Consider the following 23,821-nt stretch of genomic DNA (forward strand, 5'->3'; position numbering starts at 1 on the left):
TTTTCTGCTTTATGCCCTCTGCCCCCGACAACCTGGTTATCCCTGAATGCCTTGGGGAGGTAGTGAATGCCGCAGCTTTAGGTGGACAGAGTTGGAGGAATCAAGTAACTCCAGTCCTGAGAGAGAGATCTGTACCAGTCACCAGGTGGCTTTGGAGAAACCCTGCGACCTTTAAAGCATTTTAGTAATATATGAATGGGAGTTTTACCTGAGGTTCATTGCTCAGCATACCTCGAGGACCACCTATTCCCATGTGAACCTACCAGTGCTGAGAAGCAACCCCAGAGGAAGGCTTTGGCCAGCGTGGTGTAGTGGTTAAGAGCCGTGGTTTGGAGCAGTGGACTCTGACCTGGAGAACCAGGTTTGATTCCCCACTCTTCCACATGAGCGGTGGACGCTAATCTGGTGAACTGGGTTGGTTTTCCCACTCCTGCACACGAAGCCAGCTGGGTGACCTTGGGCTAGTCACACTCAGCCCCACCTACCTCATAGGGTGTCTGTTGTGGGGAGGGGAAGGGAAGGCAATTGAAAGCTGGTTTGATTCTTCGGTAAGTGGGAGAAAAAGTCAGCATTTAAAAACCGACTCTTCTTCGCCCTGTTTGTAGGCCTTCCAGGGACATTTGGTTGGCACTGTTTGAGTTAGGCTGCTGGTCTGATCCAGCAACTGTTAATGTTCTCAATACGTTACAGAGGCCTGGTCAGTAGAATGAGCATAAACCCATCAGTACCTGCTTTAACTAGACTGCGGAAAATTTTTGAACAGCAAAATGTCTTTGCCTGCTTTGAGAGAGGTCTCCTGAAAGACAGGAGGGAGGAAACATGGTTGTGGATGCCGTCAGTGGGATGGTTTAAAGACCCCGTTATTAAGATTTGGGGTAAAGCAAAAGTTCCCCCATAGACAGAACAGGAAACAGAACCTATATGGAAATCTAATTCCCCAGCATATCGCCTCTCTCTCCTGAGCTATTGAGATCCCGCAGAACCAAAAAAAGACAGCAAGTCTATGACAAAATATGGCAGTCCTTACTAGGCAAAACTACGTAGTCAAAGCAACACCGTCCACCAAGAGGTGTCCACCTTTGAAAGGGTTAATCCTCTTGCCTAAGCTCAGCCGCTTTTTAAAAAGCGCCCCTTCTCAAGAAAACAAGATGTGACAAGTTCATTTAAAAAGCCCGGTTTGTCATTGTTTATCTCATTTTCAGAGTTGGCACAGAGAATTAGGCTGGCTGACACTCACCCGTCCCCATCCCCTGGCCAAGCCGACCTGACCTTTCTCGGGGCTGAATCCATGTCTGCGGAAAGAGTGAACTTTCCCCAGAGTGTTCCAAGCTCCACTTGGGCCACACAAAGGTCGGGCTGCGCTCCCAAGATGGGCTGGAAGCAAAATCTGGAGGATGGCCAAGCAGTCTCTTTTCTGTACTTAAATTTGGGTGGCCAGAATAATAAGTGTTTTGTAGGGTAGCCGTGTTGGTCAGTGGTAGTAGAGGTAGCTTCGAGTCCAGTAGCACCTTAGAGACCAACAAGATTTTCAAGGAGTGGGCTTTCAAGAGTCGAACCTCCCTTTGTCAGAATAATAATTGTGTGATGTTTGTGGAGAGGTTGAGTGGTATTCAAGGATTGACCTGTTTTGTTTCTGTGATTATAAGAACTGCAGTGGACAATGTGAAACAAAGGAAATCTAGTCTAATACAAAGAAGATGTTAGATTCGAGTCCAGGAGTACCTTAGAGACCAACAAGATTTTTGGGGTATGGGCTTTCGATAGTCAAAACTCCCTTGATCAGGTACAAGTAAGGAAGGGAGCTTTGACTCTTGAAAACCGATACCCTGAACATCTCCTGGATTCGAATCTAGCTACTTGTCTGAGCAGTAGTGTGTGCGAAAAGGATCTTGGGGTCTTAGTAGACCAAACACTGAACATGAGTCAGCAGTGATGCAGTAGCTAAAAAGGCAAATAGGATCCTGGGCTGTATCAACAGAAGTATAGTGTCCAGATCATGCGAAGTTATGGTATCACTTTACTTTGCTCTGATTAGACCTCATCTAGAGTACTGTGTTCAGTTTTGGGCACCGCAACTTAAGAAGGATGTAGACAAGCTGGAACGTGTCCAGAGGAGGGCAACAAAGATGGTGAGGGGTCTGGAGACCAAGTCCTATGAGGAAAGGTTGAAGGAGCTGGGTATGTTTAGCCTGAAGAGGAGAAGACTGAGAGGTGACATGATAACCATCTTCAAGTACTTGAAGGGCTGTCATAGAGAGGAGGGTGCCAGGTTGTTTCTGTTGCCCCAGAAGATCGGACCAGAACCAATGGGTTGAAATTAAATTAAAAGCTTCCGTCTAGACATAAGGAAGAATTTTCTAACAGAGTGGTTCCTCAGTGGAACAGGCTTCCTCGGGAGGTGCTAAAGTCTCCTTCCCTGGAGGTTTTGTAGCAGACACTAGATGGCCATTTGTCAGCAATGCTGATTCTATGGGTTTAGGCAGATCATGAGAGGGAGGGCATCTTGGCCATCACTGGGGGTGTGTGAGGGAGATAGTTGTGAATTTCCTGCATTGTGCAGGGGGTTGGACTAGATGACCCTGTTGGTCCCTTCCAACTCTAAAGTAAAGAAGATGCATTTCTGCACCTTTACCTTTCATCTTTTCCTTCGGTTCATGTTTGCCCTGGGACAAACGTGTGTTTTCTCTGCATGCAGAAGCAGAGGTTCCATTTTCTCACCTGCTTTCTTGACTTGAGGCCCCGTGACTGCATGATAGCGCTGAGAGCTTAGAAAGTTCTGTGGGCAGAGATGGTGCCGCTTCTGGGTTTCTACAGCGCCCAGCACCCTTTCAGCACAAGATAAAGAGTTTCAGGAGGAAGAGGGGGGAGTTTAACCGAGCTGTTGTGGCAGCAGGTTCTTCACCCTGTCGAGCAGACATCTCACAGCCCCCTCTTGTCTAGGGAAATGCCTGCAGTGAGTGGGAATGCATTCCAAGCTCCAAACTTGTGCAACATGGCGGTATAAAACAGACAGCATCGGGGCAAGAATACTGAAGCATCACAGGAGGCTGCTGTTCGGTTTGGAGGCCCAGGACTAAGTGGGCGCTGTTGAGGGCAAAATGAACCGTGAGCAGCGTTCCCGTGGACCTGACGTGTGTTTCTCCTGTGTGTTCGCTGTCCGTATTTCTTCTCTCCTTAGGAATGAGAGTGTCTGGTTAACAAATGGGGTTCATCTCTTCCTAACAGCCTGGAACTTCATTATACCTGCACAAACTGCCAGTTCTGATCCTGCTGGAGACTGGTCGTGTTTCTCCTTTTGTTAGGTTGGCTTCATTCTGCTTGTTTAGCTGTATCATTACCGGTTGCAGTCCTACTTGTCTTTCTCCTTGGAGGAATATATTCCCCAGTGGGGAAAGCCCTGATTCATGTGTAAGCAATGGCTTTGTCCTGCCCTTCTGTTTCACCTTTGAGGCAGCCGTGGATTTCCCCATGCCTGATGGCTTGCTTTTCATGAGTCCCTCCCCTTCCTCTTGCCGCCTCCGGGACTGTTCTAGCTTGCAGAACTTGATGATGTCAACCAACATCTGTCAGCCTCTCCAAATCTCTAGCCAGAGCAGAACCTCTCATAGCTCCTCTCTCATCCTACAGCTACCACTGCGTGTTTCTGTTGCTTCTGCTTCAGGTTTTTCTTTAGAAGAATATCTGCCATCTATTCCTATCTATTTAGCTGGTATAACACCCTCTTCAATACAAGAGAGCCAGTGTGGTGTAGTGGCTGGAATATCAGACTAGGATTAGAGATACTTGGATCTGAAAACTAGAGAAAAAAGAAAACTGAGCTGTGAAGTTTCCTGGATGATCTTGGGCCTCTCAAACCTAGCCTATTCTGCAGGGTTGTTGTGAGGATAGAAAGGGAGCACCATATATATTACCATGGACTCCTTGGAAGAAGATAGAAATGTAATCAGTGTGGTACCAGATTTATTTATTATACGGTTGCCTTCCCCCTGGAATAGGACTGAAGGCAATCTAGTAACTCTTGCAAATAGAAGAAGAAGAGTTGGTTTTTATAGGCCGACTTTCTCTACCACTTAAGGAAGAATCAAACTGGCTTACAATCACCTTCCCTTCCCCTCCCCACAACAGACACCCTGTGAGGTAGGTGGGGCTGAGAGTGTGACTAGCCCAAGGTCATCCAGCTGGCTTCATATGTAGGAGTGGGGAAACAAGTCCAGTCCAGCAGATTAGCCTCCGCCACTCATGTGGGGAGTGGGGACTCAAACCCGGTTCTCCAGATCAGAGTCCACCGCTCCAAACCACCACTCTGGCTCCCCCCCCCCCGGGATTTTCAGATGACTGTTGGGTTTGTTGCCTATTCTGATAGATGTGCATGCTTTTTATTGTATCTGTTCATATAAAAACAGTGTTGCACTTACCTGTAACTTGTTCGAGTGGTCTTCTGTGCAGGCACGCATGGGACTGCGCTTGCACAGGCCAGCCAGTGTGTGGTGTGGTGTGGCAGGAAAAACACCCTTTTGAAGCTAAGCCCACCTCAAACTCTTCTGCAGGGTTCACCACTCATCAAACCACCAACACTGCTGGCGGCTGCCAAGTTGTTCCAAGGAGCTGGGTTTTCACGCCATGTACAACAAGCTTCTCAGTCCTCAGCCATGGAAGGCATTTTTGGGGAGCTGGGAGTCTCAAAAAAACCTGTCAGCTCAGGCAACCGAGTTGCTCTTCCATTCCCTCTTCCAGGCCACGGCTGCCAGCTGCCATTTTATTTCCAAACTCACTGCCATCTCCCTTGCTGTGGCTGACGCTGAGCCAGACAAGAGACTTTTCCACGGGGGTGGGAGATGGTTTTTCCACAGCAGGGAGTTCTCTGCTGTAAAGGAGATTCATGGAAGAACCTGACTGACTTTGTTTAATGGCTGGTTTTACTGGCCCGGAGCGCGTGCTCTCCTTTTTGTCTCTGGGATCTTGATTTGTTTCTCGATCCTTCCGTGACCCTCGTTTGCCAGTTTTGTTTGTGGTTGGCTCATTTAAAAGGCCAGGCAGGTAATTGTAGGTTTTATTGTGAATAAGGATGTTTGTTCCTTTCCTCCAGGGATCGCCAAGAGTTTTACAAACACTTAAGTGAATTTAACCTTGTGGCATTCTGTGAAATCAGTAAGAGTAATTACTCTAAGAAACTAGGGTACGAAAAGACAAAAAGCGCCAGATTTCAGCTCTGACAAATGCATCCAAGTTTGGCAATCAGAACAAAAAAATAATGCAAAAGAGAACTGTTGTGCTAGTTTTTATGTTTCCTAATTCCAGTTGTCAATTTGGTGTTTTGTTTTTATCAGGAGGAGGAGGAGAGGAAATGGGAAATCATTGTGTTATGACAGGGAAGGAAGGAGAAAGAGGGTACCCAGGATTGTGGGTCAGGAGAAGCAAGCACATTGTGCTGATTGGGAGATGGGAACAGAGGAAGAAGGACAAATCTGACCCTTGGGCTACATTCCATGGGCAGAAAAATTTAGACTGAAACTAAAAATGCTTTGTACCATCCAGTGTGATTAAAGATTTAATATCACACTGGATTGTTAAAAAGATCAGCTAGGTATGAAAAGGACTCACCTGAACGTGTGTGTGTGTGTGTGTATGAAGAGCCATCAAATCACTTCCAACTCATGGCGACCCTATGAATCAACGTCCTCCAAAATGTCCCATCCTTAACAGCCTTGCTCAGGTCTTGCAGACTGAAGGTCGTGGCTGCCTTTATAGAGTCAATCCATCTCTTGTTGAGTCTTCCTCTTTTCCTGCTTCCCTCAACTTTTCCTAGCATGATTGTCTTTTCCAGTGACTCTTGTCGTCTCATAACGTGACCAAAGTACAACAGCCTCAGTTTAGTCATTTTAGCTTCTAGGGTCGGTTCAGGCTTGATTTGATCTAGAACCCACTGATTTTGTTTTTTTTTGGCAGTCCATGGTATCTGTAACACTCCTCCAACACCATGTTTCAAAGGAATCTACTTTCTTCCTATCAGCTTTCTTAATTGTCCAGCTTTCACACCTGTACATAGTAATAGGGAATATGATGGCACCTGACCAAATAGGAGCCCTTAAAAACGCACCAGTGCATGCGGGATGAATGGAATGGCAGAGTGGTTCTAGTATGAGACGCAGAGTTGGGCGTGCCGTTTTCCTTGTAGCCCAGAGCTGTAACCAAGTTGTGTCTTCCTCTATGAGAATACGGGCTGAGATCATATCCCGTGTATACGTTTCTTGATAACCTCTAACCCTTTTCATTTTCTGATGTACTAGGATGAATTATACATGTAGAAGTGTACAATTTTAGGTAATTAATTAGCATTCTTCTGCTTCTGTGGACTGTAATAAAGATTGACTGACTTACAGTACAAAGTTCGTTGCTAAATCTCCTTGCTAATGGGTCGGCATCTCCCACCTCCTCCCGGCATCTGTTTGTCCCACTTTGCCTCCACTGGAAGAGTTTTTGGTCCATATTGCTTCCACCCTCAATACTCTAATTGTTGTACCCAACTGTTGGGGAGCAAAGGAAAGAAGAGCCGGCCAGAGGGCCAGTGTGGTTGTTCCTCAGCACCTCCATCTTGACTTCTGCTGTGCTGCCCTTTGACCTTTATGCCGCTCGTGTGGCGCCAGATCTCTGAACAGCTGTGCAGGAAACGGCTCCAGAAGCTGCTGTAGGCAAAGGCTAAGCTTGGCCAGGGGATGGATAGATTCCATTTCCAGCGTGGTGTAGTGGTTAAGAGCGGTGGAGCGGTGGACTCTGATCTGGAGAACCAGGTTTGATTCCCCACTCCTCCACATGAGCGGCGGAGGCTAATCTGGTGAACTGGATTTGTTTCCCTCCTCCTGCACATGAAACCAGCTGGATGACCTTGGGCTGGTTACAGCTCTCTTAGAGCTCTCTCAGCCCCACCTACCTCACAGGGTAGACAGGGAGGGAAAGGAAAGGTGATTGTAAGCCGCTTTGATTCTCCCGTATGTGGTAGAGAAAGTCGGCATATAAAGACCAACTCTTCTGCTTCTTCCCCACTAGCCTCAGACAAGCCAGCCTCTCTCAGACCAACCTGCATGAAGACACGTGCCGCCATCTGACTTCTAAAAAGACAAGTGCCAGGGCACTTTCCTCTGCCCCGGAAGCCTTCACTTGTGAGGTCAAAGCAGGGGAAGCCCTAGAAACCTGTCACTGTTTAGGGATTCTGCATTTGCTGAAACTCCCTCCCTCCTTTCGCAGATGATTTGTCACTTGATAGCGGTGCTATGATAAAGCATTTGGTAGTTCCTTCCAACTTCTGGCGTAGTGGTTAAGAGTGGCGGACTGGGTTTGATTCCCCACTCATCCCTATGAAGTGAACTTGGGCTGGCCACAGCTCTCTGAACTCTCTCAACCCCACCTACCTCACAAGGCTGTTCTCAACAAGAGCCAGGGCTTTCTTGGCCCTGACCCTGGCCTGGTGGAACAGTCTACCAAGTAACATCAGGGCCCTGCTGGACCTAAAGGAGTTCCGCAGGGCCTGCAAAACAGAACTGGTCCTCCAGGCCTACACCTGAGGGCAGCTGCAAGTCTTTCCATTGATACAAACTGCTGGCCTCCCCATCCTCCCCCAAGTGGTTTGGGGTTCACTGCTGATCAGGACTGCCCAGTAGCTGCATTAACGCCATCTTTTTTTATTATAATATGAATTTTAAGGTATGTTTTAATATAGATTTTAAATTGATGTTTTTATAATTATGTTGTGAGCCGGCCTGAGCCCAGCTTGCCAGGAATGAGGGCGGGATATAAATGCAAATAATAAAATAAATAAATAAGTTGTCTGTTATAGGAAGAGGAAAGGAAGGCGATTTTAAGCCAATTTGAGACTCCTTAGAGAAAAGTGGGGTATGAAAACCAACCCTTCTTCTTTGTCTTGAGTGGGTGGTATAGTTTGTGATGTAACTGTGAAAGTCTGAAAGCCCTCTCCTGTTATGCTCTTAGATCTCCCACGAGATCAGGAAGCTGCTTCCAGAAAAGTAGGAATAGAACATCTCCCATTGCCTTTGCCACATTCCTCTTCATCCCACAGATTCTGTTCCACTGTTGCTTTACGTTGAAATAACGACCAGCCCCTCTTCTGCCGTTCCTCTGTCCCCCTGAGTCGTGAGGTGTTAAAGTGATATAAAGGTAAAAGGTAAAGGTCCCCTGTGTAAGCACCAGGTCACCCATGGGGTGACATCACATCCCGACGTTTCCTAGGCAGACTTTTGTTTACGGTTTGCCAGGGCCTTCCTCAGTCATCTTCTCTTTACCCCCAGCAAGCTGGGTACTCATTTTACCGACCTCGGAAGGATAGAAGGCTGAGTCAACCTTGAGCCGGCTACCTGCAAGCTAGATATGAGGCAGCTGTGGGAAACCCCTTCCCCTTCTGTCCTTCTTCAGCTGGTCCCTAAGAATGGCCAGTGTGCCCTTTGCCTGGGTGTGTTTGTCCCCTTCTCAAATTGGACCTTTAAAGGGAAAAAAGTCTCCCCAGAGTATATGCCAAAACATTTGAAGTGTTGTCCCTGGCTAAAGGTGATCAGCATCAGGTGGACTTTGGCAGTGCCGGCTCTGGCATCTCCATAAAGGTTTTCAGTGGCAGGGCTGGGCAAGAGCAGGAGAGCCACAGCCAGTTAGACTAGAAGAAGAATAGTTGATTTTTATATTCCGCTTTAAGGAATCTCAAAGTGGCTTACAATTGCCTTATCTTCCTCTCCTCACAACAGACACCCTGTGAGGTAGGTGGGGCTGAGAGAGTTCGGAGAGAACTGTGACTGGCCCAAGGTCACCCAGCAGGCTTCATATAGAGGAGTGGGGAATTGAAGCCGGTTCTCCAGATTAGAGTCCGTTGCTCCTGTGGAGGAGCAGGGAATCGAAGCCAGATTAGAGTCCACCACTCTTAACCACTGTACTAATCTGGCTGTCAGATTGCACTGCACTAGAAAAGACTACTAAGGCAGCTCAACAAGTTAAACATATTTAGGTCAATGACACACACTTCAAGTACTGAAGGCCCCAGATTTCTAGTGATGGCTAGGGCTGTCGATTCGGTTCCATCCGACATGAAAAACAGCCGAATTTTCCCCGATTCGGCGGTTTCCAGTTCAGATAGAGCCAAAATAAAAGGTGGGAAAACGACGAACCGAATTCGGCAAGTTCAGGCGAACGTCAAATAAATTCTAGCAAATTTGGCGTCCCCGAATCATCATTCTCCCACGGCCAATGGTGGCCCAAGCTGGGTCGTCTTCTGGCCAATCAGAGCAGGGATTCTCCCTTTTGAATTGGCCAGGAGAAGAGTATAAAAACTCCCATCCTGAGTCTGTATTCATTTCCTTCCATTTTGGTGGTGCTGCTCCTGAGAGATCCTGAGCTGAGCTGCTGCTGCTTACTGGAATAGGGTTAGATTTACTTCTCCTCCCTGCTCCTGCTGGAAGACATCCACACAGATTGATTTTTGGGGGTTTTCTCTATACCTTTTCTCCTGTGTGTGTGCGTGGGAGGAAGCAGATTCTGTATGGGGGGGAAGCAGTTTCTGTGGTGGGGGGAAGCCAAAGGAGGGCTGTGTGCCAGCTCGCCTCTGCAGGAGTATGCATTCTGCCTTTTTCTGCCCGTTGCCACCCTCGCCTGGAGTTGAGTCAGTGCGGCGGTAAGACCTGAGTCACCCTCCGCTCAGCACCCTCTCCTCCTTGGTTCGTTTGTTTGGGGTTGAGCTGAGCCATACTGGTTTGAGGGGGGGGTTGCCTGTTCTGCCGGGGAGGCCACTTGCCTCTGCAGGAGTGTGCGTTCTGCCTTTTTTGCCCGTTGCCACCCTCGCCTGGAGTTGAGTGCAGCTGTGCAGCCATTCCCATTGTTTCTAATGGGCTAGCCTGTCATTCGTTTTAGTACATCCCATGTCAGTGAGTCTCTTTCTGTCTGGCCCATTCTTCTCCTTGGTTTGGAATTTGCGTCTTCTGGTTCGGGGTGTGTGTGTTCTGCTGGGGGGGCTTAATTGCCTCTGTGGACTGTGATTTGGGGGGGTTACCTGTCGGGGGGGCTGATTGCCTCTTTGTGAGTCTGATTGTTGCTGTGGAAGATTTGAATCCAGCAGCATGAAATCTATCAATACTAGAGATACGGAATTTGCGCAGGTCGCACTTATGCTAGTAGCGTTATAAGATGCACTTTGGCTGTGTTGGAATGAAAAGATACGTTACCCATGCTACGCTGTTTACTTACGCTTTGAGCGTTCTAGGATGCACTTTCGGCGTAGTATGAAAGCTTTTCTTGCTTGTGTTACATCGGCTCTTAGAAGCCACGGACTGGCTTCTACTGTGGGGGGGGGAGCCAAAGGGGGCGGTTACCTTACCTGTCCTGGGGGGCTTGATCTCCTCTTTGCGAGTGTGATTGTTGCTGTTTTCACTGGTTTCACAGTGTGGGTCGGTGAGTCTCTCTCTGGCTGCCCCAGAAACAACGGGAGGTTTTGCCTTGAATTTGCTGCTCTCTAGATGCACATTTCCCTCATCCAAATTTCCAAATCTCAAAATAAGCCCCCTGCAGAGTTTTGAGAATTCAGATGGGGGGGAATGTGCATCTAGAGAGCAAATCCAAAGCAAAATCTCCCATGCATAAATAGCCAACGAGTAACAATGGGAGGTTTTGCCTTGGATTTGCTGCTCTCTAGATGCACATTAAGGATTGCCTTCTCCCATTCATTCCAATGGGTGGATGGGGGGGACCCCTTCCAGACCCCATAATTTGGGACCCCCTGACCCAATCTTCACCAAACCTGGGGGTTCTTGCAAGTAGGGTCCCTCCAAGCTAATCCAAAAATTCCCCCACCCCGAGCCGCGGAAAGACGTGAATGTGCTTCAAATGGCTTTATTCGGCCGAATTTATTTGGGAATGCTGAATTTCATGCCTAATTCCATGGATTCGAATAGAGGGAGTTCAGACTTTGGCATTTCCCGAATAAAAACGGGCCAAATTTTGCAGAATCCGAATTTTACTGAATTTTTTTTTCAGCAGCCCTAGTGATGGGTTCATGGGAAAGATGATGCCATTGACCTGGAAGAACTGTGGCCTGTTAGAGCATCTGCCTCAGTCGATCTGTTCCCTGACACTTTTGTATGTTCCTAAGGTGCTTGAACCTCTGGGCTGAGTCTGCCTTTGCTTCTCTTAGGGCCACCTCTTCATCGTCCAGTATAATGACGGGAATACCGAGGTCGTCTCCATGTGGGTGTGCCGGATGTTGGAAGAGAGGCGTTCGCAGCAGCAGCAGGGATCTCAGTGACCAGAAGAGATGCGGAAAGTCCAGGGGCTAGAGAGGCTGGCGCCTGCCGAAGTCCACAAGGACCGCAATGCTTTGGCGGGAGACTCTCACGTTAATGGTGTATCTGAGAATGGTGTTTGGGTACATGAGGTGGCAGCTATTCTGCGACGATTCTTCAAACTCACTTTGAGGACGATCCACCCCACCACATGCTGCAACCTTAAGACAATATTATTGTTATATATTTTATTAATATTCCTGTATATTTCTTGGATTCAGAGTATTTTATACACTTTTTTGTTATTTTGCTAGCTTAAACCACTTTGAGGGCAGTGTGGATCCATTCCTGCCTATTAATTAAATTTATTTTAGACCGTGGACTGAAGAATGCATCTGCTTTGGCTTTTCATTTTACATGTTGGTATAAAATGAAAATTGGCCAGCTGTACAAAGCATGACAGCAGTGATCTTGGAAGAATAAATACTGTCACAAACACACAGTCACAGGGATGTGTGCGACGTTTTTCTTCAGCGCCTGTCGTTAATCCAAGCAGGAAAGGAAGCCGGTCCCGTAACAGTCACTGATTTTCATCTGTAAGCACATTGCCATTCCCCTGCTGTGGACATCTACCTCGGACTCTGTTTCCAGCAAGTTGCTCCAGGTTTGTTTGCTCCTCAACAGGTGCACAATGAACTGGCCACATGGGGTGTATGCGCATCCACCCATGCTGTCCATCCTGCAAAGGATGGAATTTTTATCTTTGCATGAGAGCCCACGACCCCAAGGCCGAAGGACCGTCTCCTTCCATACACCCCTGTTATAGTCATCAGGCAGCCATCTGGGTATCCCACCACTCAAGGGGCCCCCGTCTGGCATCGTCCAGAGCCGGGGCCTTTTCCATCGTCACTCCGGTTCTGTGGCATGGGCTCCCTGAAGAGGTGAGAGGGGACCCCTCCTTGGAGATCTTCAGGAGGCCCTGCGAGGCCTGCCTGTTTGACTGGGCTTTTGAGGGGGTTTGAATGGGCGTGTAAGCACTTGCTCCCGATGCACTCTCACAAGCAACACTCGTAGACAGGTAGTCCAAAGAAGAATTGACTTTAATGGAGGTCATACAGGTATACAGAGCTTGCAACGATTAAAAAGGAAGGAATGGGGCAAAAGGGACATACACAGACTATATGGAGTAACAGGTAATATCATGATAGCACAGGTTGGCATGGAAACCCCTCAGTCCACGGGTCAGTCTCCCACGAGCTTCAAAGCCAGAGAGGAATGCAGTCGTTAGGAAAACAATCCTTGAGCACAGCAGAGTATCTGTGAGAAACCAAAACTATCCCTAAACGCAGAGAGCAGGCCTGACATTCTGCTCCCCTTAGGGCCCCCTCCCGTCCCGCAAGGGGGTTGGTTTGTGGGGGTAGGCAGTATGGAAGGCGCGCACCAGGTGCGGGGCGGAGACATCGCGTGAGCGCACCCATTCGTCATAGGCAGGGGGGAAGTGCTTCCAACGAACCAGATACTGGAGGGAGCCGTGACGAATACGGGAGTCCAGGATCTTAGCAACTTCGAAATGCCCCTCCCCCCCACCATCACTGGTTGCTCTGGAAGTGGGTCGGGATGCCACTCCGGAGACACAACATGAGGTTTCAAGAGGCTCACAAGGAAAACTAGATGGATGCGTCTCAGAGTCTTTGGAAGGGAAAGTTCCACTGTTACTGGGTTAATGATCCGAGAAATGGGATAGGGACCCACGTATTTGGCACTGAGTTTATTACATGGGCGGGTGGACCGGAGGTTTTTGGTGGACAGGTAGACCAACTCGCCCACTTTAAAGTCCTGGCTAGGAGACCGGTGTTTGTCAGCTTGAGCCTTGTATTTACGTTTAGCCCGTTCAAGATTTTGCACTAGCCAGGGCCAGGTGGTGTGAATTGCATCCACCTAAGCTGCTACATCTTTGCCACCCTCCTCCCCCAAAACATCGACATGGCCAATAGGACTAAAGTCCTGGCCATATACCGTCTGAAACGGGCTGAAACCTGTGGATTGATGTACAGCATTGTTATAAGCATACTCAGCAAAAGGCAACAACCCAACCCAATCATCTTGGTGATAATTCACATAGCAACGGAGGTAACATTGCAATACTGCATTAACACGTTCAGTTTGCCCATCAGTTTGGGGGTGGAAAGCACTAGAGACCCTGTTCCACCCCGACCAGTTTAAGGAAAGCCTTCCAGAATTTTGTGACATAACTACTTTCGTGGTCGCTCACAATCTTGCGCGGAAACGAATGTAGTCGGAAGACATGTGACACAAAGAGGCGGGCCAACTTTGGGGCGGAGGGAATACTGGCGCACGGAACGAGATGTACCTGTTTAGAGAACAAGTCGGTAATAACCCACAAAACAGTTTTTCCTTCACTGAGAGGAAGATCAGTCATGAAATCCATAGCGATTACTTCCCAGGGTCTAGAAGGGACTTCTAACGGTTGCAATAGTCCAGGAGGCTTCCCTTGGGATCTTTTGACAGTGGCGCAGACTGGGCAACTGCGGATGAATGAGTCTACATCGGCACGCATGCCCGCCCACCAAAACTGCCTGCGTAATAAGTGGAGCGTTTTCAGGAAACCAAAGTGCCCCGCGGTTTTGGCTCCATGGGCTAGTTGCTTCGTAACCCCGTAGGCACATACAGTTTCGAGTCTCTGTACCAATACCCTCCCCGTTCTAGCAAAGAAGGGGGAAGTATGTGAGCAGAGAGGTCTGCTTGGCAGTTGGAACGTAGAGAGTCTAGAAAGGAAACAGGCAGATCCATCTTACCCTGAGAGGTAGGCAGCACATGGCCAAGCTGAGTGGGAGCAGATTTCGGGGGTGGAGAGGGGGGTTGTGCAAGCGGCTCGTTTTGGCTCCCGGGTGCCGGAGGAGTGGATGGAGCAGGCGAGGGAGTCTGGTTCAAGTTTCGGGTGGTGGTCTCCCCCTCGCAAGCGTTCATGTCGACAGGTCCAGAATGGGAGCGGAGTTGGGTCTGGGACCTGGTTTGGACTGCCAGCGTAGGGAGCTCTCCTCTGTGCGCAGGGGAGAAGAGCGATTCGGTGGGGCGGTCTACCTTGGCAGGGTACTGGGGAAGTCGAGATAAGGCATCTGCTAGCACATTGTGTTTCCCGGGGACATGCTTAAGTACGAAACTGAATTGGGCGAAGAAGTCAGCCCAGCGTAGTTGTTTCGCGGACAGTTTACGGGTCCCAGTGAGCCCCTCTAGGTTTTTGTGATCTGTCCAGACCTCAAAGGGGACCGTAGAGCCCTCAAGGAACTGCCTCCAAATAGTGAGGGCATGGTAGACAGCAGCTGCCTCCTTTTCCCAGATGGGCCAGTTCAGTTGTGAGTGCGCGAATTTTTTAGAGAAATAAGCGCAGGGGTGCAATAAACTGTCTGTACCCTGTTGCAAAAGGGCACCTCCCATGGCCACGTCGGAAGCGTCTACTTGTACTATAAACATGTGTTCAGGATCAGGATGCTTTAGCACAGGTTCGGAGGTGAACAGTTGCTTAAGGGTTTGGAAAGCGGTTTGGCACTGGGGAGTCCATTGGATTTTTGCTGCGGGCAGCATGGCTGAAGCTCCCTTTCCCTTAGTCTTAAGTAGATCAGTGATTGGGAGTGCCACTTGAGCGAAATTGGGAATGAACCCTCGATAGAAGTTGGCAAAACCTAGAAATTGCTGCACCTGTTTGCGGATAGAGGGTGGATCCCAATCGATTATGGACTGTACCTTTGTAGGATCCATGCTGAGACCTTGGTGCGATATTATGTAACCCAAAAATGTCAATTGTGCTTGGTGGAACTCGCATTTGGATGCTTTAGCATAGAGGTGATTGTCTCTGAGGCGTTGTATCACCTCCCTCACTAGCGCAACATGCTCGTCCATAGATTTGGAATAGATAAGGATGTCGTCCAGATAAACCACCATGCCTCGGTATAACAAGTCATGTAGGATTTCGTTAATAAATTGCATGAAGACCCCCGGAGCCCCCTGTAATCCGAATGGCATTACAAGAAATTCAAACATACCAAAACAGCTGGAAAAGGCAGTGAGGGGCTCGTCTCCGTCACGAATCCTAACTCGATAGTATGCTTCGACTGAGTCCAATTTAGTGAAAATACGCCCCTCTTTCAGTTGCCCTAAGATGTCCGATATCAAAGGGATGGGGTAGGCATTGGTTTGAGTAACTGCATTGAGTTTCCGAAAATCCATGCATAGGCGTAAATCGCCCGTTTTCTTGCGGACAAAGAAAGCGGGGGCTGAGTTAGGGGCAGATGACTGTCAGATAAACCCACGAGCAATATTCTTGTCTAAAAAGTCTCGTAATACAGTACATTCAGCAGCGCTCATAGGGTAGATTTTACTCCGGAAGCTTACCATCCCCCACTACTTCAATGGCGCAGTCCGTTCTGCGGTGGGGGTGTAGCGCATCGCACTCCTTCGCATCAAACACGTCTGCAAAGTCTCGATACTCAACGGGTAGCAAGGAAGGAGGGGGGCGTCAGATATCAAGGCTGGGGCTGTCGGAAGGACAACCGCAATTTCGTGACGGTGTCGGGCGCAGTCGGGGTCGGAAAACGTAATAGTATCGGCTTTCCAGTCTATAGAAGGGCTGTGCCCTTTGAGCCAGTTTATTCCCAGAATGACTTCATATTTGATAGGGGCTATGGTAAAGTCGATTTGTTCCCAATGAGAGCCAATACCTATCGTGACGCCGCGTGTGCGGCGGTCTATTGCCCCCCCCCTAAAGCTACTGCCATCCATTTGGGCGAATTGAATGGGACTGGGCAGTGTCACTGATTTGACTTTAAGCGCGTTGAAAGTGGCCTCATTGATCAGGGAGCGCCCACAACCAGATTCTATAAGTGCTTTGACATGTAACTGGGGGCCTCTTTTGTAATGTTGTAACACCACGTCCACATATACAGTATTTTCAACTTCACTCACCATATACAGTATTTTCAACTTCACTCACTTACAGGAGCCTTGGGATTCGCAGGAGAAGCTGCAGGGGTCTGCGGTGTCGCTCCGCTCACCGCAGACCCTGCCCGTTTTTTGACAGATCGAGAGGAGATTCCAGATTGAGGGCAGGGGGATTCCAGGTGTGATCTTCATCCGAAGAAGAACTGTCCCCCAATGGGGCACTTGTAATCCAAGACCCCAGTGGTTCGGTAGACGCAGATTCACTGAGAGCCTCTCCGATGTGAAGTGCAGAGGGCGCGTGCCGTCCTGGAGCTGTGCTACGGGTGGCTGCGGTGCCTCTGCGTTGAGGCCGTCAATGGGTCCGGGGTGGTCCGTCTGGTCGGGGAGGGAGAGTGAGGTCCGGACGGCGAGGACAGGCAGATGCAAAGTGACCCATATTGCCGCAAACGAGACAGGCTCCCCTCTGGAATCGGGATTCGCGGTCTGTTGCGGGCCGCGTTGGTCTCCGCGGAGTGGGGGTTGAGGCTTTCGAAGGAGGTTTTGGATGATTGCCCCCCTCTCTGATCCGACGGCGGACTAGAGATATGAACTGGTGGCAGCTTTCCACCTCCTCAGCCAGTAAGATCCAATCGTCCAGGGTGTCGGGATCCCATTGCATATATGCCCAGTTCAGAATGTCAGGGTGAAGCGCTTCCCGGAAATAGTGTATTCGGGTGGCTTCAGGCCAATCCACAATTTTGCTGGCGAGTCGTTGGAACTCATCTGCAAATTCCCGTACGGGAGTAGTACCTTGCCGGAGTTGCAGTAGTTCGGCTTTAGCCCTTTCTCCGAAGAAGGGATCCTCGAACCGTCTCCGCAGAGCAAACATGAAATTGTTAAGAGAGCGGATGGATCGGGCCCGAGTGTCAAACTGGAGCACCATCCAGTCGGCCGCTTTCCCTGTCAATAGAGAGGCAACAAAACGAACTCGGCTGTCCTCGGTGGGGAAGTACTGTCCTTGTTCCCTCGTGTAACTGTCCACATGATATAGGAAACAGGGTAGAGTTTCGATCGAGCCGTCGTAGGTGGTTTTCAACCAAGGTTGCTTCCATTGCACAGGCGGGAGAGCAGGCGGTTGCCCTGGAGGCGGCAGGAAAGGCGCTCCAGGAGCTGGCAATGCAGGTGCCTCGGGAGCCAGTAAACCGGGAGCGCCCGGGGCCGGCACCACCGGCTGAGCTGGTTGGCCTGGTTGGGCTGGTGCTGGTTGGCCTGGCAGAACTGGCGCTGGTTGACCCAGCAGGGTGGGGCTGGCTGGCCCAGCAGGGCTGGGGCTGGCTGGGCCAGCAAGGCTGGCGCGGGTTGAGCCGGGGTAGCTAGAGCTTGTTGCAAACTCGTTTTCACGAAACAATTGTTCCATTTGATCCTGTAGAAGGGCCACACGGTCATTTAAGTCCTGATTTTGGTCCTTCAAGAGGCGCAATTCATCCCCAGCTCCCCCCGTGCGTCGGGACTGACTGACCCGAAGATCAGAAGCCCAGTGAGATCCGTCACCATACAGGTCTTACTCGTCAGAGTAGTCCGATCCTGGCATGCGTTCCACAAGGCGCTGTGCGCGTTGTGTGGTGCGAGATGGGGCAAAGGCTGGGGAAAATGTGGACCCAAACGAGAATCCAACTCCTACAGTGTCTTTAGGATGTACGTCTGCGGCCGCTCGCGCACGATTGGCGGCCAATCGTTGCTCCTCCTCCCATTCAGCCCGAGCCTTGGCCGCCGCCGCGTCCACTGCTCGCAACTGTTCCTCAGCCTTCTTTTGGTCAGCGAGTGCCTGGGCAGTTTCGAGCTTCAAGGCGGCGTTCATGGTGACGATCGGGAGGGCTTCTTGCTCTAGAAGAGCGAGAAGTGGGGCAGAGTCCCCACCAAGCAGAGGTTGCACTTGCACGGCTAGTGCGGCCGCACCATCCCCGAACGTCGGGGTCAATAGTTGTGTCAGATCGGCCACCGTGGTTGTGGTCGGGGGCAGTTCCACAAATAATAATGCCGTTTGGACAGCGACCTGTCCTGCCTCCGCTTGACACCTAGCAGAATCAGGTAGTAGCGACAGCGGGGATCCCCCCGCCGGTGTTCCCGCCATGACCCGAGGCGAGTTGGGGTGGATAGGGGCCGCTGTCGAGGTCTGTTGAGTCTCTTGCAAAGTCAATCTCGCCAACAAGCGAGTTAAGGTTACTAAGTCCTCCTGTGCGGCACACACTTTGTCCAATAGTCCGTCCAGGACCAAAAGTTCGTGATAGGCGTCCCGATCCAAGTCCTCGGACGTCCAAGGCTTTGCGTCGGCAAGGGAGCGCCACTGAACCCGAATAAGTTCCACTAGGCGGTTGATTTCCGCATCAGTTCGTACAGCTTCGAGGAGCACATCGCGCAGCAGAGTAGGGTTGTCAGGGCAGGCTGACGTTCCCAACAGCAGGGCCCAGTGGTCCAAGTCCTCCAGGATTCCACACAAGAAACTTGAAGCTGAGATGCAGGCGAACCCTGCAGGGTTCTAGCCAGGCAGATAAAAGGAGAGAGTGATTCCTGTTTTAATGTAAGCGCTTGTTCCCAATGCACTCTCACAAGCAACACTCGCAGACAGGTAGTCCAAAGAAGAGTTGACTTTAATGGAGGTCATACAGGTATACAGAGCTTGCAACGATTAAAAAGGCAGGAATAGGGCAAAAGGGACATACAGCAGACTATATGGAGTAACAGGTCATATCATGATAGCACAGGTTGGCATGGAAACCCCTCAGTCCAACGGGTCAGTCTCCCACGAGCTTCAAAGCCAGAGAGGAATGCAGTCGTTAGGAAAACAAGGGCGGCATCTTTTAAGGCAGGGAGGCATTTCAGGTTTGCTGTTTTATCCTTGATTTTAGCTGGGAATGTTTTAGCTATTATTGTATGCCGCCTTGAACCACAAGGAAAGACATGATATAAATGTGTAAATGAATTAAAAAATAAAGGTTGCGTCATACTTTTCTTCAGTGTGCAGTATGGGCAACTCTTCACACTATGGCTGCTATGGGTAGTTTGGAATTCCCCCTCATGGTACCTGCTTCACGTGGTGAGTCTTGTCTGATCCGCTGTGCAGATCCGCTCCCAGAGGCCCCTTTATGGTCTCCATTTCTGGTAATGGCTTATGGTTGCTGGGAGGAAATCACAGGCCTGCCTGGGTGGGCTGGGGTGGGATCTGAAGGAGGTAACTTGAGAAACGTGACCCCAAAGCAAGGGTTCCACACTTTGCAGACCCATTTGGAGCTTGGGGGAAGGGCAGTGGGCACCGCCACAAAATGGCAACCGGGGGAGCAAAGCCAGGCATAAAATGGCTGCCGTATGGAATGGGATAATCACAGAATGTTGGCAGGTTCCAAGCTGAATGTCCTCCTACAGCAGTGGAAGACGTGGTTGCCTGTACAATGAGATGAGAAGTGGTCGCCTCCAGCCAATTTAGGCAGCAGCCTGAGCTGGTTGAGGCAGCTGCGTCCAAATTAGGCACTCCTTGCAGACAAAAAGGAAGGCCTCCTCGGTTATTCAGAAGTTCCTGTAGCACTTTTCTGAAGAAAAGTGAGGGCTTTTGCCCTGCGTAGCCACAGGGAGAAGCTGCCACACTCAGATACCAGTTTGTGTTTATGGCCAAGCCATGGGTGCAGAGCTGTGACACACCTGCCCAGGAAGACTCAGTCATTTAGTAGGGAGTGACCCAAAGGTACCTAAGTGTGCATCTTGGGGTGTGTGTGGAGGGAGGTGGTTTTGCAAGACCCTTAGGGATTGATCCCAAGAAGCAAGCGGAGGGGCTGTGGCTCAGTGGTAGAGCATCTGCTTGGCATGCAGAAGGTCCCACGTTCAATCCCTGGCATCTCCAGTTAAAGGGACCAGGCAAGTAAGTGATGTGAAAGACCTCTGCCTGAGACCCTGGAGAGCTGCTGCTGGTCTGAATACACAATACTGACTTTGATGGACCGAGGGTCTGATTCAGTATAAGGCAGCTTCATGTGTTCATGTGTTCATAGACACCAAGAAATACACTGGCAGGCTCTGTAACGTCCTTATTTGTCTTGTTTGGGGATCATTGCTCTAAGTGGAAGCTTTCCCTAGCACCTCGTCCGAAAACATACTTATTATTTCCGTTGGCCACACATGAAAGTCTTCGAAGTTCATAGCCATTTCAAAAGAGAATTATAAATACCCCTGGTTATGGGTCTTTTTGCCTAATATAGTTTTTCTCTCATTTTGTAGCCAGGTTTTTACATGTTTTACATTAGAATGTAGAACTTACAGTGTCTCGGTTCCTTTATTACTCCGTGTAAGCAGGTTCTTCGGAAGACTGCCAGCTTCAGTGTGTATGGAATGCAATGTCACTAAAAAACCTGAAGAGGGATAAAATATTGGGGGTTCTCGAGCCCCGTGTAGTGAAAAAATTCTGCCGAACAATTACAAATCCTAAGTGTTACTTTCAAAGTACTTTTCTTCCTTCCTTGGAGGGATCATCCATCTTCTGGTGAAGGATAGAGATTGCAGGCATGAACTCGTAGGCTAAAGTTTGTCTTAATTGCTCGCATGTCACAACCTCTCTGGCAGATAACGGGACAATGAATGACTCGATGTGACCAGTAGCTTCAGGTGCTTTTTCTAAAAGTGAGACAAATTTCTTTCCTTTGAGCCAGCCGGGCCTACACAGCTTTTCCCTTTATTTATCTTCTCCTCACTTTGCATAAACTTTTTCCTGTGTCAGGCATCTTAAAATTAGTTTAAAAGTCCCACCAGAAGAATTTGCTTCTCTCCCCACCCCCTTCATCATATGAGCCTACTAGCCGAAAGGATCATACGATTTTGATCCTCCTTCGAAGGATTCCGTTTATCAGCCATAGAGGAAGGTTGACCAAGACTGCTAATTAGTGGTCTATGCGTATTTTAAGTGGTGAAGACTGAATGTTCTCTGCAAGAGTCAATTAGCAACTTTGGAGTGAAGAGGGATGGGGTGGTTAAAAAATGAACGGTTGGGTTTGACAGTAATTAATTAGCTGTTTAGGCATTCACTAAGTCTGCATTAACCCTTTGGAAACTGCAACAATTGATGCACACACAAAAAAAACATTTGTAAGAAGCAATTGCTGAGCAGCACGTAGATCTGTCCCATCCCCCCATTTATTGTCCTGGAAGTTTGGGTCTGTAAATTGGCCCAATGCTGCTTTTTCTTCCTTAAAGACATGCAGATAGGATTGCATAATTGGTTGTCAAGAGCAGACTGCTCAGCAGTGGTAATGGAATACAACGGACATAAATTCCAGTTTTCTTCTGCAAAAAACCCTTGCTTATATTTGCCAGGCAGACTCCCATCTGGACAGCCCATGAGACCCACTTGGCTTTAGCAGTAGAATTGCTTAAAATATTGAGGGACTGCCCTCTGGGCCCTGTTTTGTCAGAGAGAACAGTTGGCGGTCCCACCTGCCAAAAGTGCTTGGAGTAACTAGAGAAAACTAATCTCTCTGCTTCTCTAGATCGGTTGTGCACTCATCATAACAACTGCTTTGATGTACCTTCTCAAATCTGAAGTGAAATGTGTCACTTAAGAACATGTGGGCCAAAGACGCTTCAAGACTTAACTTTCTGCTATTAAATTTACTCAAAGGGAAGGAGAACAAAGATTAAATTAGCTTTCGGTGACCTGGCATCACCATCAAGAAAATCTCAAAGTCCTTGGATGTCTACGGATAAAAAAGTAAGAACCGTCCCTGTTAGATGAGAGAAGGAGAATCAGCTCTGTGGAGAAAAGGGCTGCATTTAGCCACACCTGAAAAAATGGCATAGGCTCTTAAACACCTCCATAATTTTCTTCCTTGGTTGTGGCATAAGACTTGCCATGCAGTTTGGGAGAGCCATGGCATAGCATTCCCTCTGTATGGCGTACCACTCCCAGTTAGGGGTCCTGTAACACCCTCGAGTTCAGCTCATGTGCTGTTCACTGGTAGTAGTTAAGAGCAATGGATTCTTATTTGGAGAACCAGGTTTGATTCCCCACTCCTACACATGAGTGATTGACTCTAATCTGGTGAACTGTGTTGGTTTACCCACTCCTCCACATGAAGCCTGCTAGGTGACTTTGGCCCAGTCACAGCTCTCCCCGAACTCTCTCAGCCTCACCTACCTCACAGGGTGTCTGTTGTGGGGAGAGGAAGGGAAGGAGACTGTAAGCCAGTTTGATTCTCCTTAAAAGGGAGAGAAAATCGGCAAGTAAACACCAACTCTTCTTCTTATAAAGAGAGACCAGATTTATTGATCATCGGTTTGATAGTTCCTCGATCTTTGTGGGGGTTCAGCAGGCTATTTCACTGTATTCCTTACTAATGATTCCATGCAGTGCAGTTGGCTTTTCAAGTATGCGCACTGTCTCACAGCCCAACAGAGTTCTACCCTCGCCATCCATGCTGCAAAACTGCTCTACTTAGCAGGCAATTGTTTACATAGACCATTCACAGAACGTATAAATCAGTCATCAATAAATCTTGTGTTTCAAATAAAACCCTGCCCTTCAGTGTTTGTCTAAGTAGTCCCTAGTGATGCTAATGGCTGTTGATCATTTTGAATCAGCAGCATCATTTTATTTATTTATTTAGACTTGTATCCCGCCCTCATTCCCCAGCCAAGGGCGGGCTCAGGGCGGGTAACAACAAATCAAACAGTAAATACAATAACACTATAAAACATTATCTATTAAAACTGCATAACAATATATATAAAAATAGACGATCCAAAGAACAATACATAGAACAAGATGGTGCTAACCGAATATAAAAGCCACTGGGGACACTAGTAGGGCTGTTGAATTAAAAAAAATTCGGTATAGTTCGGATTCGGCCGAATTCAGCCCGTTTAGATTCGGGATATGCCGAAGTCCGAACTCCCCCACTTCGGATCCGTTCAATTCGGCGGGAATTCAACGTTCGGAAAAAAAATTCGGCCAAATAAAGCCATTAAAAACGCAATCGCGCCTTTCTGCGGCTCTGGGGGGGCATTTTTGGGTTTAGAGGTCCCAAACTTTCAGCAGAGCTTCAAAGGACGTTTATTGAAAGACTCCCCACGTTTTATAAAGATTGGGTCGGGGGGGCTGAGATATGGGCCCTGAAAGGAGTCCCCCCACCCTTAATGTGCATCTCTCAGCAGAGCTTGCCGCCCACGCACAAAGCTCCCAGCCCCGACAACAGCTGAAACGTTTGCAAAGCAACTGCAAAACAACCGCAAAACAACACAACCTTGTAAAACAATACCTTTGCAACACACAACTGAAACCTCCCCCCTCAAACCAGGGAGCGAGAGACTCGAGGGGGAACACACACCCCAGGCAGAACCGACGAAAGCCCCCTTTGGCTTCCCCCCCACCCACAGAAACTGCTCCCTCCCCACACACACACAGACTCTGCTTTCCCCACACACACACACACACATACACAGGAGAAAAATTATAGATTAAAGCCCCCAAAGGGGTCTTACTGTGGCTGTCTTCTGTTCCATCAGAAGGGGCTGGGGAGGACTTGTAATCCAAGATGATTCCAATTAGGCACGGGACATTTTGCTCTGGAGTGGAGATGCAC

At 49.0% G+C, this 23,821-nt stretch overlaps 1 protein-coding gene across 2 annotated transcripts in view; it reads left to right on the plus strand.

Moving 5' to 3' along the window:
* MAP2K5 (mitogen-activated protein kinase kinase 5) overlaps positions 1–11,294 on the plus strand; it is a 206,772-nt gene extending 195,478 nt beyond the window's left edge. For both annotated transcript variants that reach the window (XM_056865709.1, XM_056865710.1), the window contains one exon: positions 11,180–11,294. In XM_056865709.1, coding sequence (XP_056721687.1) covers positions 11,180–11,290 — 111 coding nt within the window. In that variant the 3' untranslated portion in view covers positions 11,291–11,294. The remainder of the gene's footprint in view (positions 1–11,179) is intronic.
* The last annotated feature ends 12,527 nt before the right edge of the window (positions 11,295–23,821 follow it).

This window comes from Euleptes europaea, chromosome 20 (assembly GCF_029931775.1).
Source record: "Euleptes europaea isolate rEulEur1 chromosome 20, rEulEur1.hap1, whole genome shotgun sequence".
NCBI lineage: Eukaryota > Metazoa > Chordata > Lepidosauria > Squamata > Sphaerodactylidae > Euleptes > Euleptes europaea.